Source organism: Falco naumanni, chromosome 4 (genome assembly GCF_017639655.2).
Source record: "Falco naumanni isolate bFalNau1 chromosome 4, bFalNau1.pat, whole genome shotgun sequence".
In the NCBI taxonomy this organism is placed as follows: Eukaryota; Metazoa; Chordata; class Aves; order Falconiformes; family Falconidae; genus Falco; species Falco naumanni.
The window spans coordinates 94925185-94943519 of record NC_054057.1 but is presented as its reverse complement, the minus strand read 5'-3'; the positions used below and the strand labels follow the sequence as shown (position 1 = coordinate 94943519).

Sequence of the window (18335 nt, the reverse complement as noted above, 5' to 3'; positions counted from 1 at the left end):
TCAGCCCTTCAGGAGCATCTACTCACACATTAGACAGCAAGTGTTGCCTTCAGAAGCATTGGCAGAAATAGGTCCAAATAAAAGTTCAAAGGATATTTTTTTTTTTAATAAAATGCTGCATGTGTCTACCAAAACTATTAAAAAATGGTGAAAATCAGAAATTCATTGATTCAGTGCAATAGATAGAAGCTGACTAGAATCTCTAATGCCAGACCCTCATTACAAATTTGGTTTTTTTTTAGAAAAGGCTGAACTTCTAACATTTGCACATCATCATTTTAACTTACAGCAATTCCAGTAAGTTCCAACAAGTACTTTTACAGTTTCTATTTGGGTTTTTGCATGGGTTTTTGTTGGGTTGTGGTAGGGTGGGGTTGAAACTTAGACCAACCAAACATGCTTCAATATCAAGGCAAAGTGTTAAATTCAGGTTTTAGAAGAGAAAAAGAAAAAATGATTTCACCTTGGTTCCCAAAACTAAAATGAAGACAGTAACAGGGCACTTCTTTCCCCTCTCCCCATGAAAAAAAGAAAGAAAAAAAAAAAGAAAAGAAAGAAAGTCTTTTATTTTATTAAAGCAATTAAAGTTTCGATGACAGATGGGGATTTAAGACAAATTCTAGTGTTCTTGCTCTGTGGCTTTATTGAAATCCTCAGAATAACTGCTCGAATCTCTAACTGAACTAGGCTTTTCCATGAACATACTCTTGCCTGTGTAACTTCAGTGACTAACTGTTCTCCCAATGAGGAATACATCTCTAACACCCACAGAGAAGTCATATTACTGATAGGCTTTTCTCCAGAAGCAAGTTCTCATCATTCACATCATTTCTCTCTCTCAGGCCACTGAATACACAAGCAGGAATTGAGCTCTCTAACACAAACGACAACATGCGAAGATGTGAAAAAACCCTCTCTCAATAGAGGCAATGGTATCACAAGCAAAGAAATTCAACTGCCGAGTATTCCACATGAATAACTATCACAGCTACAGTTCTGAGATGTAGCAAAAATATCTGCTGTCTGGAATGCAGAGAGGAAGACGCAAGCTTCTTCCCCCGATTCTCAGCATTCCCAAGGGTCCAATTCAAACATTTCCTCTGACATTACCAAAAATGCAGCTAAACTTCAAGCCATGTGGATGCTATTTGACCAATACCTTGCTTAAGGAATGACATGAGAAATACTCTGCAGCCACTGGAGAATTGCTTGAAAACTATATTAAGTCACAGTACAATTCTGCAAAAAGTCTAACCCTTGCTACTTATATACGAGGAACCATGAGAGCAGCAGCAATTTATTTAAAATAAAATAACAAAAAAAATATCAATTTCCAGCATTCTTCTGAACTGTTTTAGCTACTATTAAAGATCAGTATCCAAATCTAGAACAAATATTGAATAGTTCAGATTTCTGGTGTTAAAAGTTAAAGACATTTAGAATTATGAGCAGAGCTGCTGTCTCCAGACAGCTCATGAGAACGCAAGCAGTACACAAGATGAAGCCGTTCAAGTCTTATCTGAGTCTCACACTCTGCTTTAGAAGACTTAGTGTAAAATAGTCAGACTAATCTGATTTGTAAGAAGAGAGAATTATCATCCTAACAGATTGAGAAGTTGCAAGTACAAATACCATTTTCCCATCATAAAAATATCTAACTATGCCTCAGAAAACAAGACACTGCTATTGTTATTAAAAATTAATGAACTGATGAGATTTTAGAAAAGCTCATATTAAGAACACTTAAGAAAGACGTCTAATGTCATTTTCATAGGCATACAGAGTTTATGAATCAAGGGCTGCTTTAGTAAAACTCATGCCTTCCAGTGCTGTCTCACAAGGTACAATCATCACTTCTGCTACTGTTTACAAGTAAAATGGTCCATCATTTAGCAAAAACTTAAATAAAGGGATGACTGAAAAAAAAATTAAATATTGCACAAATAACTTAACTGCAGACAGTACAAGACACTTAAAGCATTGATTTTTTTGTCAACATATGAACTCTATTATATAGTCACATTTTCTATAATACAGTTATTTTTACAAGACATTTAAATTCAGCATTTACATAAACCATTATCTTTACAATCTGTTATCATATAATGTTAAAGAGTTCCAGCAGGAATTAATTTTGCCTTTGTTTTAAAAGTTCATCTATCTGAGTCTTGTACATGTTTTTCACATCTTCAAGATCTAGTCGGAGCTCTTCCGCTTCCTCTGCTTTCTCTCCATACATCTGAAGAATTGTATTGTATCTTTGATCCAGATCCTGTAAGGACACATAGTTTGTTACCTGACTGGTTTTCAACTTAAAAAAAGTTGCTACTAGGATAGTGTTTTACACTGCTAGGGAAAATGAGTGTAGCATTATCTTATCAAAGTATAATTACTTTACAGTGAAGCACATAGCAGATTTCAAAAATATCTCATGCTTTGAATTCCTGAATATGGCCAGATTTATACTCTAGATAGAAAAGGAAGATGTTCCTAAGACACAGATCCTTGACTACAGAGAATTGATGCTGGCTTCAGAGGACGTACTGAAGCACCTTGAAGCTAACTGCTACAAGCATCAATTACCAAACTGCACTAAGTTTCACTGCAGGAATGACCACAGTTTAATGTTTCATTGCGAAATTTAACAGCCTGTATTTACAGAACAATAATTTCCAAAATTATTCCCAAACTATTTGAATATTTCAATTTACTTTCTTAAAGATTCAGAGGATTAAAATAGTTGTCCCATTACTTGTATCACTACTGCACACTCATTCAGCTTCTGCATTAGACTCCCATAAATCCACGCTATGTATCAAAACACCTCCTTTACTAAAGACTACTTCCAGACAAGCATCTTGAATGAGACAAACAAAAAAAATGTTCTTTCCCTGATTTAGCATGCAATCTTATGCACCACACATTTCTAACAACTGCATTTTGAAGTCACTATCTAGTTATGGAGTAGGCATTTTCATATTCTACTTTATATAAACATCACAGGCTCTTTGGTCATTTATGATTAGGGACAGATTCAAATATAATCCTAAATTGATAGGCATATTCCTAAAAAAACGCAAATATGTCAATTTTACACCAGTTGCAACAGAAATACACTTACCTTTAACTGTGTACGTAATTTTGGTATTTCCTTCACTTTTTCTTCAAGTTCATCATTTTGATTTGTTAATTTAACCAGTTCTTCTGCCATTATTGATCGAGTTTTCTCAAGGTTTCCAATTTCCAGCTAAAGGTAAACACTTTTAACAATTAGGAGGAGGAAAGAATTTGGTGTATTTATAAAACACCGTATTAAAACACTCTGATATAGTAATTAAAGCTTTTTCTAAAGCCAGACTATGAAACAGCACACCTCAGATGCACCCGCATTTTCTTCACAAATCTAATCAGTGGTTTGGCTTTGGGTTTTTTTTCTTTTTCAGATAGACAACTGCAGTTGCCTGGATAGGTCCTTGCCAAAACAAGAAAGGCAGCAACAAATCCTTCTCTTGCTCATCTCTACACGTACCTCCAGGGGCTTTTCTGGTTAACAGAACTGTCATGAAAGGGGAAGAGTGAACGCACTCTGCTGTGAGGAGAGGGACCAAGCTTTTTGAATATAAACCCACTAATATAATATTGATTGCATTAGCATTTATACTTACAAATGCTGTGTTTGGTTACATAAGAGTAACTACAGTACCTGTAGATGTGAAATCTCTCCTTCTTTTAATTTTAGCTGTGATTGAAGATTTTCAATTATACTTGAACCTGCTCCCATCCTTATAGCATCATAAAGATTGCTCCCACTAGTAGCTGTTGGCCCAACTGAGTGATCATGAGGATCATCCTACAAAGAAAAGGTTAGAGAAGCTTAAAACAAGACAAAAACATGCATACTTTACAGTCTTCACTCTCCTGAAGTATTACATCATTTAAGGTTTAAAAATATAGTTATCAGGCAAACACTTCAATGCTTAAAGTTTTTTAACTTTAACATTAACATTTAACATAAAAACAAAAGCTTCAGGTGAATACAGTTTGAGATAGCTCCATACTGGCACCTATACAACTGCCATTTAGCTTGGACATCAATAACCGTAACAGACCACAACAGTCAGTAATACTGCCTAGGGAGCAGGGTTGTGCCCTAAACCATGATGGTTAGTAAAAATAAATCCTAAATAACTAGTGTTATTCAACTCTTCTAGATGAAATTAGACCTGTGAACTCAGCACCAACACATGCATAATTACTCCACAATAAAAGCTGTAGTTTCACATTGTCTTTCACAGTTGTTTTACAATCATAAGACATCTTGTAAACAGGTTTCAGACATTTCTGCACAGGAATTACCTTGTCTAATGCCAATATATTCTTGAAGAGCAATTTTCTACATTAATAAAACTTCTTGCAGAAGAAAGAAAGCAAGCAGTCTGTCAAAACAAAAAGGCCAGTATAACTGATCTACGATACCTGCGAGAGGAAAGATGTCTGAAGACCTGCCATGTCAACTCCACTTATGGAACTAGAGCGTGACATATTTGGAGTACTTGAAACAGTTTCAGCTGTAAATGACTTCCGGTCCTTAAAATAAAAATAATAATAAAAAAAAATCCATACATCATCACCAGTCAGATAAAGAAAAAAGTTTACCAGGTGGCAAATGACAAATCCTGTAAAGAACAAACTGCCCTTTCCCACCAACAACCATAGAACAGTGTGACAGATAACTCTTCCCCTCTCCCTCACCACTAAAACATATGACATTCCAACAATGAAGAATTTCTGTGCTACTAACACTTATGGCCTATCTTCAAGTTCTCAAAACTTTTCACGAAACAAAGACAGAAGTTGCAAGTTACACCAAAGGAATGTTTCTTTCAAGTAGCCAAAGGAGAATCAGAGGCAGTTTTGTGTGCCCAAATGTATCACAGCAAGAATATCCTAAATCTAAAAGTATGTCTCTTTTTAGATGCATGTTAATAAATTTAAAAAAAAAAAAATCTTTTTCATTTTCCACATGCTGATACCTTACTGATGTACCTTCCAAACAGGCTGACCTCTTTGTACAGGCAGCATCTGAAAGTATGCTAGCCTCTGAACAATAAAGCACTTGGATTTTAGAACTGGAAGTGGTAAGAAAGCAGTAATAGAAACAGTTCTACTTGAATGTTAACTGCTAATTAGAAGTAACAAAGCTACTGACTATTAGGGACCCTTCTGTGACTTGTGACTTAAGCTGGAAAGCATGTGGTCACATGAAATGCAAAACAGGAATTCAGTGGAAGCAATGCTAGTAGCCTAAGCAAAGAAAACAAGTAGGTCCAGAAGAAAAAGAATCCAAGAGCATTCAAAAAAGTCAGAAGATTATAACAATCATTATGCATATTTTATCCCTTCTCAGGTTAAATAGACTATTACTCAAGACTCATTTCAGCGAGTGTAACACAAACACTTCTTTCACTGGAAGTAAAAGGCAGCCACAATACAGAAAAAGCCAAGTCTCTAATGCCTGGGCTGACAGTATATACTGTATGGCTCTAAGTCCACTTTGTTGCTTACGACAGTTTCAGATTCTAGATATCTACTAAAGTAATTATAGCATCATTAAGACTGAACAGAAATATTAGGGTTCAGTACCTTCTCCTTTGCTGCTTCTTGCACAAAAATTGCCTTCTTTCTTTCCTGTTCAACTTTCATCTTCTCCATTTCTAACTGTGTAGCTAGCAGTGTCTACAAAAATAAATACAGGTTGTTAATCTGACAGCTCAGACTTAGATAATAACATAGATTAAAGCTGAAGTAGGCAATACCTTTTCTTTCTTTGCATCTTCCAAGGTTTTTGCATATTCATCTTTGAGCCCTTCTAGTTCAATCTCATACCTACATTGAGAAAAGAAAGAGGTAGGGAAAGTCACTAAGTACCCCGTGTTTACATTGGATTCATATGCTTTTAAAACAAACATAGCTTCAAAGGCTTTAGAACATTATGAAAGTAACAGCTTCAATCTTTAGAAGGAAACAAAGCATCCTTTACAAGCTGAGCAACCTTATCAATTCCTGTCAACATTTGCAACATTTTGTCAACATTTTGCTCCTCAACACTCCAAATAAACAAGTCTTCCCGCTTGCACAAAGATCTGCTGCAGATTGTTATGTTAAGAGATAGCTTACCCGCTTTCTACAATTTTAAAGAGATACTGTTAACCAAAATGCAACTCACCTACTGTTTTCATTTTCCATTTTCTTCAATCTGTTTCTCTCCACTTCTAGCTGAGCCTGAAGACGTGTATTTTCTTGCCTTAAAAGACTATTCTGAGACTCAGTAGAAGACATCTGAATTTTATTAGAAAGAAGTTCTTCTGTAGCAGCCCGTTCTCTCTCAGCAGCTGCTGCTAGAAGAGTTTGAGACTCACCTAACATTAAGTAAAGAAAACCATAGAATTTAACTTGTTTTGTCAAGCATCTATAAGACAGGCCATTTATTTATGCATCAAAATATAATTTGAGATTTTTTAAAATATACAGCTAATTTTTCTTTTTAAAAACACAGCTGGTTTCTATTTAAATAGAAATTATTTTCTGCCATACAGTTAGAGGATCAAAGCAATGCAGAACAAGGAGACTTCATATTCACTTCTCCAGAACGCAACTAGATTGCCTCCAGAAAGGAAGCAAATTCTCTGGGTCCGTCTTTGGACATTTTATGCATTTTTCATTTAAAGTAATAAATTACTACTGTATCAACAAATGTATGCCTCATTACCTATGCACTAAGTAAATGACTCCAACCTTTACAATATAGCACATAAGCACGAGGCTTGACAACTGAAAATGCTCATATACTTTCAGTGTCTCAGCAGGCATCCTTCCTTTAGATGCTGTAAGCACATGTATACCTTAACACCTCCACTGTGCAATCTCATGTTACATGGCATTTTCGGGGGTGTCAGTGAATTATCTGTCCAAGAACGTTAGCTGAATACTCCCCACACCATTTCATTTCCTTACAGGAAAGCATTTTGTGCTTACATCTCCTGATCCACTATCTATGCTCTGAGCAAGTATCAAACCCTGTTCATTTACCTTCAGCCATCTCACATCTTCATCAAGAGCCTCACAGTTCAGTAAAAGCTAGAAACCCTCTTACCAAGTCTGTCAGAAAGGTTCTTTTCCAGTTTTTCCCATGCAGAGGTCTGTGCTCCCAGTGTGGCTTGCAGATTTTCTATCTGTCGGAGAAGTGGCCGTGTAGCAGATGTAACGCTTTGACTTAGTTCTTGATTCCGGCTCTCTGCTTCTTGGAGTCTCTAAGATCACATATTAAATACAATTAGGCTTTACAAATCATATAATGGATTGGAAGATTAATATAGAATTCAGCTAAACACATAGCAGTTGGCTTACATTCTAAAATTACTGCATTACTGTTGGTTTACATCCTAAAATTCATGTGTTCAAAGTCACAGTAAAGTGTGAAATTCCAAAATAGAAGCCTAACATTTTTAGATACGTGATAGAGGAACTGCCCAGAATTGTCCAGCCCTCTGGACATCACCTGAACCATTCTGGCAACAATCTATCTTCTGGACCTTAAGAACAATAAAAATATTCTCAAGAAGCAGGTAAAGAGCCATTCAAATGTATTTGCTAGCAATTTTACAGGACTATCACAAACTTAATGGCTGTACTTTGTCTTATACTAAAAGGACAGTATTCCAATTACGAGGCACCATAAAAAAAATGTGATTTTGTTTTCAATATGTGATTGAAAAAACCCACTTCCTTTAATATTTTTATTGCTGTTCTACACAGGACAAGTACCACAGGTAACCAGGAAACAAAGCCTTTCTTTCAGGCTATTAATGTCATGATAGCATTTTACTTTCAGTTTTTAAAAGCCCTCTGGCACATACAAGTTGGCATCATCTATTTGCTGCAGTACCTGTTGTAGTTCACCAATTTCCTGGCGTAAATAGTCTTCTTTTCTTGCTGCCTGCTGTTCTGCACGTTGCAGTGCTAGCCTCAGGTCCGCCACCTAAACAAGACATCATCACTAATCTCCTGTCCAGTTAACAGTACCACCTTATTAATTGTTACAGTCCTACACCATTTTTAAACACTGTTGGAGAGGCTATGTCTGTTTACAAGTTACAGGCTTAAGTTCTGCATGCACACAAATAGTTACACTGATCTATCTATCACTAAAAATTCTGTCCAACTACATTCCTTGAACTTTGCTTTATGCTAAGAGCGCTACAAACAACACAGAACCTGTCAAAAGTAATTTCATTTAAATAAATAAAATTTGAAGTATTATAAAACAAAATTGGGACTTTAAAGCTTAGCACAACTACCACTAAAGACTGAACAAGTTGACAGAAAAGAAATCCATTGGGTATTTGCTAAGTACACAAAAATGAGTTCCACCTTATATTGCAGCTGGTTCATTATGTCAGATGCACACACCACCTGAGTACATTTATTTGTTTAATTAAAAAGGGGTTTTTTCCACCTCATCTAAGACCCACCTGAATTGCCAAAGCTTCTTGTTGCTGCCGAGCCTCATCCTGCGCTTTCTCCAGAGCTAACCCAAGCTCTTCCTTTGCCTTCATTTCCCGACTTAGGGCTGCTTCTTGTGCCTCACTGTCCTTTGTAGCATTAGCTTTATGAAGATCTGCAAGTTCCCTAGAGGAGGAAGGGGGGGGGGGGGGGGGGGAAGAGGAGAGAGAAAAAAAAAAAAAAGTAGTTCATTTACAGTTACTACAATGGTAACAGAAACTTTGCAAATAACTTTTGTTACATATTAACATTTCACAAGCATTGCACAAGAAATAGTCACAGAAGCTGAATGTATGGTTGAGTACAGGCACACAGGTTATCTGCTTACTTGTATGCACTGTCAAGTGCTGCCTGAACACTTCTGTTCCGTTCTTCAAGGTCTTCCACTTCTGCCTGAAGTTTAGCAAGATCCTTTTCTTGTCGCTCTACAACACTGTTCAGTTGTTTAATGCTGTCTCGATGTTGCTTCTCAAGGTCTTCCTTGCCATCAAGCACCTATCAGAGCACAAACAAGAAGCATGAGACTAATCCCAGCACACTTGGTAGACAATGCCATCCGAGGACAATGACAACTCCGGCAACTAGTTAGGATGAAGTTACACAAACGACTAAACTGATCTAACACTTCGCCAAAGAGAAAGGTTTTGCTCCCCCATCTTTCCCAGGGGAGGGGGGGGAGGTCATCATCACAGTTTCACATACTTCCTCATACTGGGTCTGCTGCTTCTAAGATCTTGATTCAATCACTAACCAAGGGGGGGAAAAAAAAAAAAAGGAAAAAAAAAAAAAGGAAAAAAAAAGCCCAAATTTTGCTGCTATAGGTTTTCCCAGCTATAAATGTAGCGCACTGAATTTTGTCAGCCCATCTGACAACCAGCAGTGCAGGTGCAAATAAGCAGCTGGAAAGATACCTGACCATAATTTTAAACTGTTCTGAGAACACACACAGAAATCACACCTCAGTATTCCAAAAACATGAAATAGAGAAATGTCCCAGAAAAGAAAAAAACCCCAGACTATCTAGAGCCTCTCTAAAAGGCTACTCTGCAGCTAATGTAAAAAGCGTAAAAAAAAATTCCAAACATCTCACCTGCTTTAAATGCTGTAACTCCTCTTCCAATTCCTTGATCTTTTTACTCTGTTTTGTGTTAGTATTTTCTCTCTCTTTCTCTTTGGCTCTTAATTTCTTAATAATGTTGGAATTGTGCAGCTGCTGTTTGGAAAGCTTTTCTCCTGTGAAGAAAAGGAACATAACGCTAGTGCACATTGCTGTTACTCTGTGAACTCTCTATTCACATCTCCCCCTGCTCCTCGGTTCTGTGAAAATAATAATCAAGTATGTATGGAAATGCTTACTCGTACATTTTTTTCATGCAAGCTCTTAAGTTTTAAAACTACCTTATCCCTCAGATGGCCTTGCTATGCTAAGCTATAGTAAGATAGGGTAGGCAGTGAAAGGCTTTGAAAGTAAAGCAAATAAGCTCATAGTATCAGGGAAAAAATACCAGAATAGTCTGTTGATTTAGTAACTATATTGCACTTCCAAAATTAAAAAGCAGTAACGGAGAAACTGTAGAAATGGCTTGAACAATGCCCCAGTTAGACTTCTGCCAAATGGAACATGGAGCATGGTTCTGCATGTTGCTTTTACCTCACAGCACCTTTCAATGCATGCTGCAGAAAGTACCCCGCTAGCCACCTGTATTTGACTGATCCCTCCTGTTGCTCTTTGCTATTAGCTAAATGGTTCAATTGCTCAGAAACATTGAACATGCTTCAAATGTTGTATTTTTTCCCCACATAAAGAAGGCTCTATGTGAAGGCAGTATGTTTCAAATTATTCTACAAATTTTCACTATTAAAAAAAAAAAATTAATTCTCACCTTCCTCCATTAATCCTTTGATTTGCTCTTCTTTTTCTTTCAATAATTCAGCGGTTTCATTGGTATTAAGTCGAGTAGCCAATTCTTCTTTAACAGTCTTTACTTCCTAAATAAAAGGATAAAATACTTAGGGACTATTTATTAAAACATACTTGGGAAAAACACACAGTAAGTTACACTGATCACCTTTTTCTTTTCCCCTCCCTTCCTCTCAAAAGGCTTTTCTTTGAAAACAATTTAGGTTGGAAGGGAACTCTGGAGATTATCTGATCAAATCAGATTGCTCAAAGCCTTATTCCATCAAGCTTTAAAAACCTCAAAGGATGGAGACTCCATAAATTCTCTGTACAATTTCTTCCAACTCCTCCTTCCATTTAATTTTCTATACTTTAAACTTTTGCAATGTAATAAAAATAAACTGTTGTAATCCACACCGATATCCAATAGTTTTTATATTTTGAATTACTACTGGGCCAATGCTGTGACATGCACAGTGACAAAGTAAATGCGAAGAGTATTTTTTTTTCTAGTTACAGATTTGAGTTTACTTTTCACAAGCTAGTAATAAGCTAGGGAAATGTAACTCTGCGATACCAGGTCAAGAACATTTAAACTCCATAAACTTTGCTCTGCAGACTTCTTTGCTCATTCCAAACTAATCTGTCATCAGTCCTTAACTTTCCTACCAGTTAAAACTCTAACGAAGCCATTCCCATTCTTTGCCACTTCTCTAGTCCATTCTTTTCCCTCACACCAATGCAAATGCATATATGGGTACAAGGTAAATGACAGGAGAAGTTAAACATTTTTTTCCCCAGACTAACTTTAACTTAAATGAGTTCCCTAACTTGGTTCACAACACAGCTGCAAAAATACATGGGTCAACACCAAGCAGCCTGGGAGGCTTGAATCATCTTATTCTAGTTACTAATACCATGAGGTAGCACCTGTCAATCTCACGATTTTTCTTAGCTTAATTTTTATGAATCTACCCCAAGAAATTTAATTGTGTTCTAAACCAATAAACATTAATTTCACTAAAAAGCCAGACTACCTTTTTAGCTGCGTCTCTTTCTTTGCAGGCTAGCTGGAGCTTCTTTTCGGCATCCGCAATTCGCTGAGCAAACTCCTCTTTAAGAGATGAAAGGCTACTGCTCTCTTCTTTCATTCTAAACATTTCACTACATTTAAAATTAACATTTCAGAACAGTTGCATAGTTATGTGACATTCCAAGCAGTTTGCAACAGGTTGTTTTAAATGCTTTTAAAGGGGAGGGTGTTGCTTTTTTTTTATTATTTTACTTCACATTATCCAGAAGGCAAAAAAACCACATCTATATTAGAAGTACTAATCAAAGGTCTTTATTAATTCAGTAATTTACCCATGAAAACCATGAAATGCAGATTTACCCTAAATGTTTTGCCCTTTTTAATCAAGTTCTTTTTGACAAGGAAAATTGATTAAATGTATTTTTAAGTTAAGACCAATTTAGTTACTAAATAATACCCTCACATATTATCTGTAAATTTTTTAAACTTGATATTTGATCAGTAAACTGGTAAATCAAACTTTTCTTTTCTTTTTTTTTTTCTTTAAACTGAATTAAATAATGAATTCAGGTTTTTCCTATAACCAGACCTTTTACCACACTTTCACAGCCTACATTTCAGTCAGCAAGTAACTTAGTCAGGTTCACCCATCTGTATCAGCAAAGCCAGTCTCCCTTAATAGGTGAATCCAGTCTTCTAACAAAGACCTTTATTAACAGCCAAGTCTGACACTACACTACGTTTGTCATTCCTACTGCTTGCTTACTGAAAAATCTTTCACTAGCCTCTTCCCAAAAGAGATTTGGCCCCAGAAATAATGTGTCTTTAAAATAATACCATCACAGCACATGCAATCATTATTTCCACCTTTCCCAAACAGTGCACATCCCTTGCAACCTTTGTTCTAGTTATAAAGCTACTTGTTTTACAATATTGTCTACTGATTGTATTACAGAAAAGTTACAGTTACACCCACTACTGTGTATATTTTCATACTTACTCTTTTAGGTTATCATAAGCTTCTTCCAGGCGCGCCTTTTCTTTACTAGTACTTAATAACTGTATTTCCCTCTTCTCCAGTTTCTCAGTTAATGAATCAATCATCTGGACAATGTTTTTACAGATAAAGATCAGATGAATGGGACAATTAAAACACAGGAGGGGCAGGCTTCCCCTTTCCCCCCACCATTCCCTCCCAACACTATTTAAAGCTGAACTTCTCAATGTTTTTAGGAATTTGAGGTAAAAGTCAGTGAAAATTATCGTGTTTCTGCCACATTAATTTAGAACTAGGCAATATTTAAACCAGTTTTCTACAGGTGTGGAAATCCTACTAAGTAAGCACATGTTGCCTAGCTAAGTTCCTCAACAAAACCATCTATAGTTAAATTTGATTATAAATTAAGTTTTTAAACAGAGCTGATAGGTCTCTTCTGTGAAACGTTAGCACAAAGCAGCAAAACAGCATCAGATAAGGGAAGAAAACCTTCAGGCAGGGTCAAAATCTCTTAGCTCACATCATCAAAATATTTTTGTAATACCAGATTTCAGAAAGGTAAATGTAGTGAAATAACACAAACATACATGCAAATATAAACAAATGAAACATATTCTATAAGTGTAATTCAACACAGCCAATGAAAGACAAAATTTGCTGTGGTCCATTACACTATTACCCACAACGTATAAACATTTAAGTTAGGAAAACTTATGGATAACAGTCCACAGCTTTGGAGTTCTCTATGGAATTTACACCGACATTCTGTAAAATTTACACAAAAAAATGCTTTCCTTAAAACACAGATTACACTGGGGTTTTAAGAACTTCCATAATAAGTACTGCTTTTCCCATATTACTAACAGAAACAGCATCAGTATTGCAAACATGCCTACAGGGCAAGGCCATCTACGTTTGGCACATGGACTGTGAGCAGAGCAAAACCCATGTCAAAGGGGCTTGGAAATTAAAAGCAATAGTAAAGGGACATTAAGTTGGCAAAGGAAATGGAAAAAAGATAGTTCATACAACACACTGGCAGAACTGGACAAAACATACTGCTTCAGAGCTCCAGCTCAGCCTTCCATATACTCGAGTATCCCACTTTGTCACATCTCCAGCCATTCTACCTATCTAAACTAGCCACACAAAATTCTGTTAATATATTCACTATCCATAACTATGCTTATCTTTTTCATTATAAAGCCTAGCACACCTTCTTTTTAAAAGTAAAGATAATTTCTGTTAAAACCAAACATTAATTTATCTAGTAAAAAGGATTTATTTACACTAGCTACTGCTATCCTCCAAGAACATGCATAATGCTCCTGGAATATAATAAAATTTTGACATTTCATAAGTCTGTAGAAAAAAACACTTGCAAATTATTATCTTGATTATTGCTCAAATATTAACAGCTTGTAGTTTCATAATTCAAACCAAAATACTTCAGGAAATCTCTTCCACCTTTCATGGGGCTGGGGGGCCCACCAAAGAATTAAAAGTAGCACATTTGACCTATCACGGCTTCCCATTTGCTAGCACTACTCACACTTCACAGTAATGATAACTAGGTGGATTAGGTGAAACCCAAAACTATTTGACCTGAGATTTCACCAGGATTATTCCACTGCAAAATATCAAGGACAGTTTTCTACAAGGTAAGGTAGTTCAGCATCAATTAATTCAATCAAATAAGGTGAATCTAATACCTATATAAGGCGATGACAGGAGTTTCATTTGTAACTAAAGGGTGTGTTTACAAAACACATTTTGCAATTACCTTTTTAAGCTCTTGTTTTTCAGTGTCCTCTTCTAACATTTTTCCAATGGCATCCTGCTGCGCCTCAGTCTCCTCTCTCACAATCTGTTCTTCAGCAGTTTGCACGGCAGCAACCAAAACATCTGGCTGCTCAGAATTAACAGGAGTTGCACTTCTCCCACTCTCTTCCATCTCAGCTTCCTCAGCATGTAAAACAGGAGCGTCATTCAAGTTTTCAGATTTATTTTTCAGGGCATCAACCGTTTCTGTCTTTGGCGCAGAAGGACTGACAGCAACAGATGCTGAAGCAGAAGCCCTGCCTGATAACTCATCATCTGAATTTATTTCACTTACACTTCTACTATCTAAAGACTGTACACTGAATGAATCAATTCTTTCAAAAGCATCAGAGGAGCAGCAGCTCTCGGTCAGTTTTTGGAAGTCATCTAAACGATTATAATCTGCACAGGCAGATGTAGATAAGAGCTGAAATGACGTCTGCATTAGATGAAGACTGGATTTTGAATCTGCAGCTTCTTGTCTTGAACTCACTGAGCTCTCACTTATTACACTTTCATGGTCCAGAACTTCAATATCACTAGTTGTGGATGTCCCCGAGGAGAAAGTGCTAATTGGAGGTGATGGAGTATTGCTTTGCCTGTCCTCAGTCTTTCTCTCCTTAGTTTCCAAACCCACATCTTTTGCACCTGCATTAAGAGACTGTGAAGTGTTATCCAGTGCACCTCCCCTTCCATTCCCTCCTACACTCGATTTTTCATTAACAGCGTCTTCAGGTACTTCCAAATTTAGAGCAGACACCTTTTTGTCAGTGACTTCATTTGTGCTTTCTTCATGCTTGGCATTAGATTTAAGCACAGAATTCTCTTCTGTTTTCCCCTTGGGAACATCAAGGTTTTTTAAGTCCACTAGGCCAGCTACAGAGCAATCCTTTACCTCTGCCTCTGTAGGCACTGGTACTTCCAGCTGACTGGGGTGTTGAGATTCCTTTAAAGTGCTTTTCACCTCCTCTTTGGGTCTCTGTGATTTGGTTGGAGGTTTGGATACCACCGGATTTTTCTGTATACTCTGAACGTCTGTTGGAGAGAGAAAGGCACTGAAGAAGTTTTCAGATTCATCTACTACCGTCCTCCTCACCGGCTTAGTGATTGCTGTTGGCGATATTGGCTGATTCTGTGGTTCTGTATTTGAACTTAAGCCCCAGGAAGATGTATCCCATCCTCCACTTATGAGAGAATTTGTTCCTAAAACAATAAAAAAAACAGAGAGGCAAGAATACTTCAAATGTATTCTTTTTCAGTATTTGTCTTTTTAGATGCAACAGTTCAGAAAAAGTGTTTTCAGTATCATGTAACAAAGTGAATATTATACATGATTACAAACACCACCACTTTCATTACTACTTCCTTACAAAGCTTGGAACCGATTTTTAGACAAAGCAAAAGAAGCTTAAGGAAGACATGAAGTAATTCTCAAGTAAGACTTAAGGTGGACACAGACACCTCTAGAAAGTAGGAGCACCTGAATGGAAACAACTTGCTCCCTCCCTGTTTAACAGTAACTTCAGCAAAGGCAGCAAGAAACCACACCCAATTTACACCACTAATCCAAGAGAGAATTTCAGAAAGGAGATAGAGGGAAGTGTCTGGGAAGGGGACACAAGCTCACACAACATTCTAAAAGCTGTAAAGGCAAGCGTGAAGCCTGTTTGGGCACAAAAAGCAATCATTTCCTTTGAAAAGGGAGCAAGCAAAGGGGAATATCGCTGTCTGCTTTGTACAGTTACAGAAGGCTAAGCAAAACAATCTGAAAAACTGTAGTTTAAAAGCAGAGAATTAAACAGATTACAAAAGGATGAAACAATTACTAGGTCTTAAAAGCCATCTGCCAAGTAGCACACAAACACTGCATGCACCATTGCAAAAAACTGAGGGAACAAGCTTTTAATATTTGTAGCATGTACACTGTAAGAAGGGTTCTTGCCCTTTCAATTTGTGTAATTTGCAATTTCAATTTTCCCTCAGAAACCAAACAACAGCATGAAGCTGACAACACACATTGTCAGCAGCACACACAAGATCATAGTTTTCTTCTCCTGTGGTGAAATACTGAATTGATTAGTTCTGAAGCTGCCCTAAAACAACATCAACAGTTCCTATTATTGTATTTCTTGCAGGTTTTCCAGGACTTGTCAACAGAAAGAATAATAAGAATTTCAGCATCAAATTTCAGCATCCCAAGTAAGAAAGATAAATCAAAAAAATAGTATTAAAGTTGATTTTAGACCTACAAACATAATCTGGATAACATAACTATTTCAGGCTACTTAAAAACAAACTCACTTGATAAAGCAGCACCTGTTAAAAAACGCTAAGTTATAATATTTAAAGCAAACTACCACTTTTAGAAACTGTTCATAGCTGCTGGCCTCAAGATGTCAAATTCAGATAATTACTGCTCTCATTGCCAAAAATACAACAAACATCTGATTTATTACTGCCCTGTCCATGATTCAATAGCTTCAGAAAAAGCTCTGCCAGTGAACTGTAACATTCAGAAAATATTTTGACTTCTTTTAAAAACAACCACATTTTCCTCGAAAAACATCTGCAGGCTGATCTTTGCTGCTTTCCTGATGAATTACAGAACTACTATAAATACTAAGATATAAAATAATTTTTTAAATTCTTTGGGCAAGTCTGAAGTTTTCATAAGCACGATGCAATCAATCTTCTACGAACAATTAGTATCGTTTAAGGTGACACTGGACTACTTGAGCGACTGCCAAGCCCTTGCTGCTACAAATGAGAAAGACACGCAAAACTGACCCTACACTTTGCTGAACAACCAGCCTAGAAACTCTTTCAATAGTTGCAGATTTTGATTCACAGAAATCCAGTTCTGCTGTGTGTATAGCCCGAAACAACCTCCTCCTACAACTACATGTCTTCTAGATATGCTGCACTGCACACTGTAGCAGGACACTGTTTCCCGATGAGTTGTTTCCGACCCTTTTCTTTATCCATTCCTACCTGTAAGGCATTCTTTAGGGGGAAACGGGTTTCTAAGCAGGGCTCCTTTTTGCTCTTTCCTTTCCAAACAGCAGCTCGGGCCTAGTGGCTCTCAGGTCCTATGTCAGCCCACGCACAGCGGAGCCACTTCCCCATAACCGAGCCGGGACAGCCCTGCCACGGCCACATTCCCTCCGACAGGCGCTGGGAGATGATAACTTGGCACCGCAGCCAGCGAGCACCCCGTGCTTTGCGTGGGGCAGGCTTCAGCTGCTCCTCCGCAACTCTGGGGCAAAGGGAGAACCCACGCGTGCCTCAAAGATAACATAACACCCCCCTTTTGACTACCTGAGAGGTTTTGTCATCTATTACCGTCTCGGCAAAACAATGACGCCGTGAGCAGCACGGGTAAGGGGCGCAGTACCACCCTCTGCCGAGGCTGCCCGGCGGTCCCCCCCCGCCTGCCAGGGCCGTGAGGCGCCGCGCAGGCCGCGCAGGCCGGGCTTGGGGCGGGGGGACGGCCCCGTCTCCCCGGGGGTCACCCCCCGCCCGGGTGAGGGGGACAGACCGGGCGGGGGGGACGCTCCGCCCCGCGGCAAGGGCCGGGCCGGGCCGGGCCGGAGGGAGGCCAGGGCGGCTCAGCCCGCCCCGCGGCCGGCGGCACGGGGTGGGGGGGCGGCCCGCCGCCGCCCGCACTCACCGTCACCGTAGTCGGGGATGACGGCGTCGGGCCAGGGGCTCTCCTCGGCCTGGATGTCCAGCACCCGGTCGATGGACTTCTGGGCCTGCGACAGCGCCTGCTTGGCGAAGCTGGACAGCTGCGAAGCGTTGAACCAGCTCATCCTCCGCGTCCCCGGGCCCGTGCGGAGGCAGCGGCACCGGGCACAAGCAGCGGAGGCGGGCGGGAAGCCCAGCTGCCCTCAGAGCCCGCGGCCCGGCGGCGGGGCCCGGCGGCGCTCGGCGGGGAGGGGAGGGGGGGGCAGGGCGGCCCCGCGCCTGCGCACGGCCGGGCTCCACGTCGCAAGCGGGGCCACGCGCAGCCGCCCGCCGGC

General features: G+C 38.7%; 1 protein-coding gene across 2 annotated transcripts; it reads right to left on the bottom strand.

Moving 5' to 3' along the window:
• Nucleotides 1–541: 541 nt before the first annotated feature.
• Nucleotides 542–18265, bottom strand: TMF1 (TATA element modulatory factor 1). Of its 2 annotated transcripts, none has more exons than XM_040591225.1 (17): nucleotides 17984–18265; nucleotides 14276–15516; nucleotides 12496–12599; nucleotides 11500–11626; nucleotides 10446–10551; nucleotides 9653–9795; nucleotides 8891–9057; nucleotides 8532–8688; nucleotides 7946–8038; nucleotides 7154–7310; nucleotides 6227–6419; nucleotides 5817–5886; nucleotides 5644–5736; nucleotides 4477–4587; nucleotides 3704–3850; nucleotides 3122–3247; nucleotides 542–2272 (listed from the first exon to the last, which is right to left on the bottom strand). In XM_040591225.1, exons 1-17 carry the CDS (start codon nucleotides 18123–18125, stop codon nucleotides 2129–2131), a joined length of 3321 nt encoding a protein of 1106 aa, XP_040447159.1. In that variant the 5' UTR covers nucleotides 18126–18265; the 3' UTR covers nucleotides 542–2128. The 2 variants fall into 2 exon arrangements, with proteins under 2 accessions (XP_040447159.1, XP_040447160.1); XM_040591226.1 differs by having other exon boundaries at nucleotides 14276–15348.
• Nucleotides 18266–18335: the final 70 nt, after the last annotated feature.

Excerpts from the sequence above, each read along its gene's own strand:
- TMF1 (XM_040591225.1), bottom strand. The coding sequence starts at position 18,125 with ATGAGCTGGTTCAACGCTTCGCAGCTGTCCAGCTTCGCCAAGCAGGCG. Across the intron at positions 10,552-11,499 it reads AAAGAGACGCAGCTAAAAAG|GAAGTAAAGACTGTTAAAGA; the intron begins GTAGTCTGGCTT and ends CCTTTTATTTAG. Across the intron at positions 9,796-10,445 it reads CAAAGGATTAATGGAGGAAG|GAGAAAAGCTTTCCAAACAG; the intron begins GTGAGAATTAAT and ends TTTTCTTCACAG.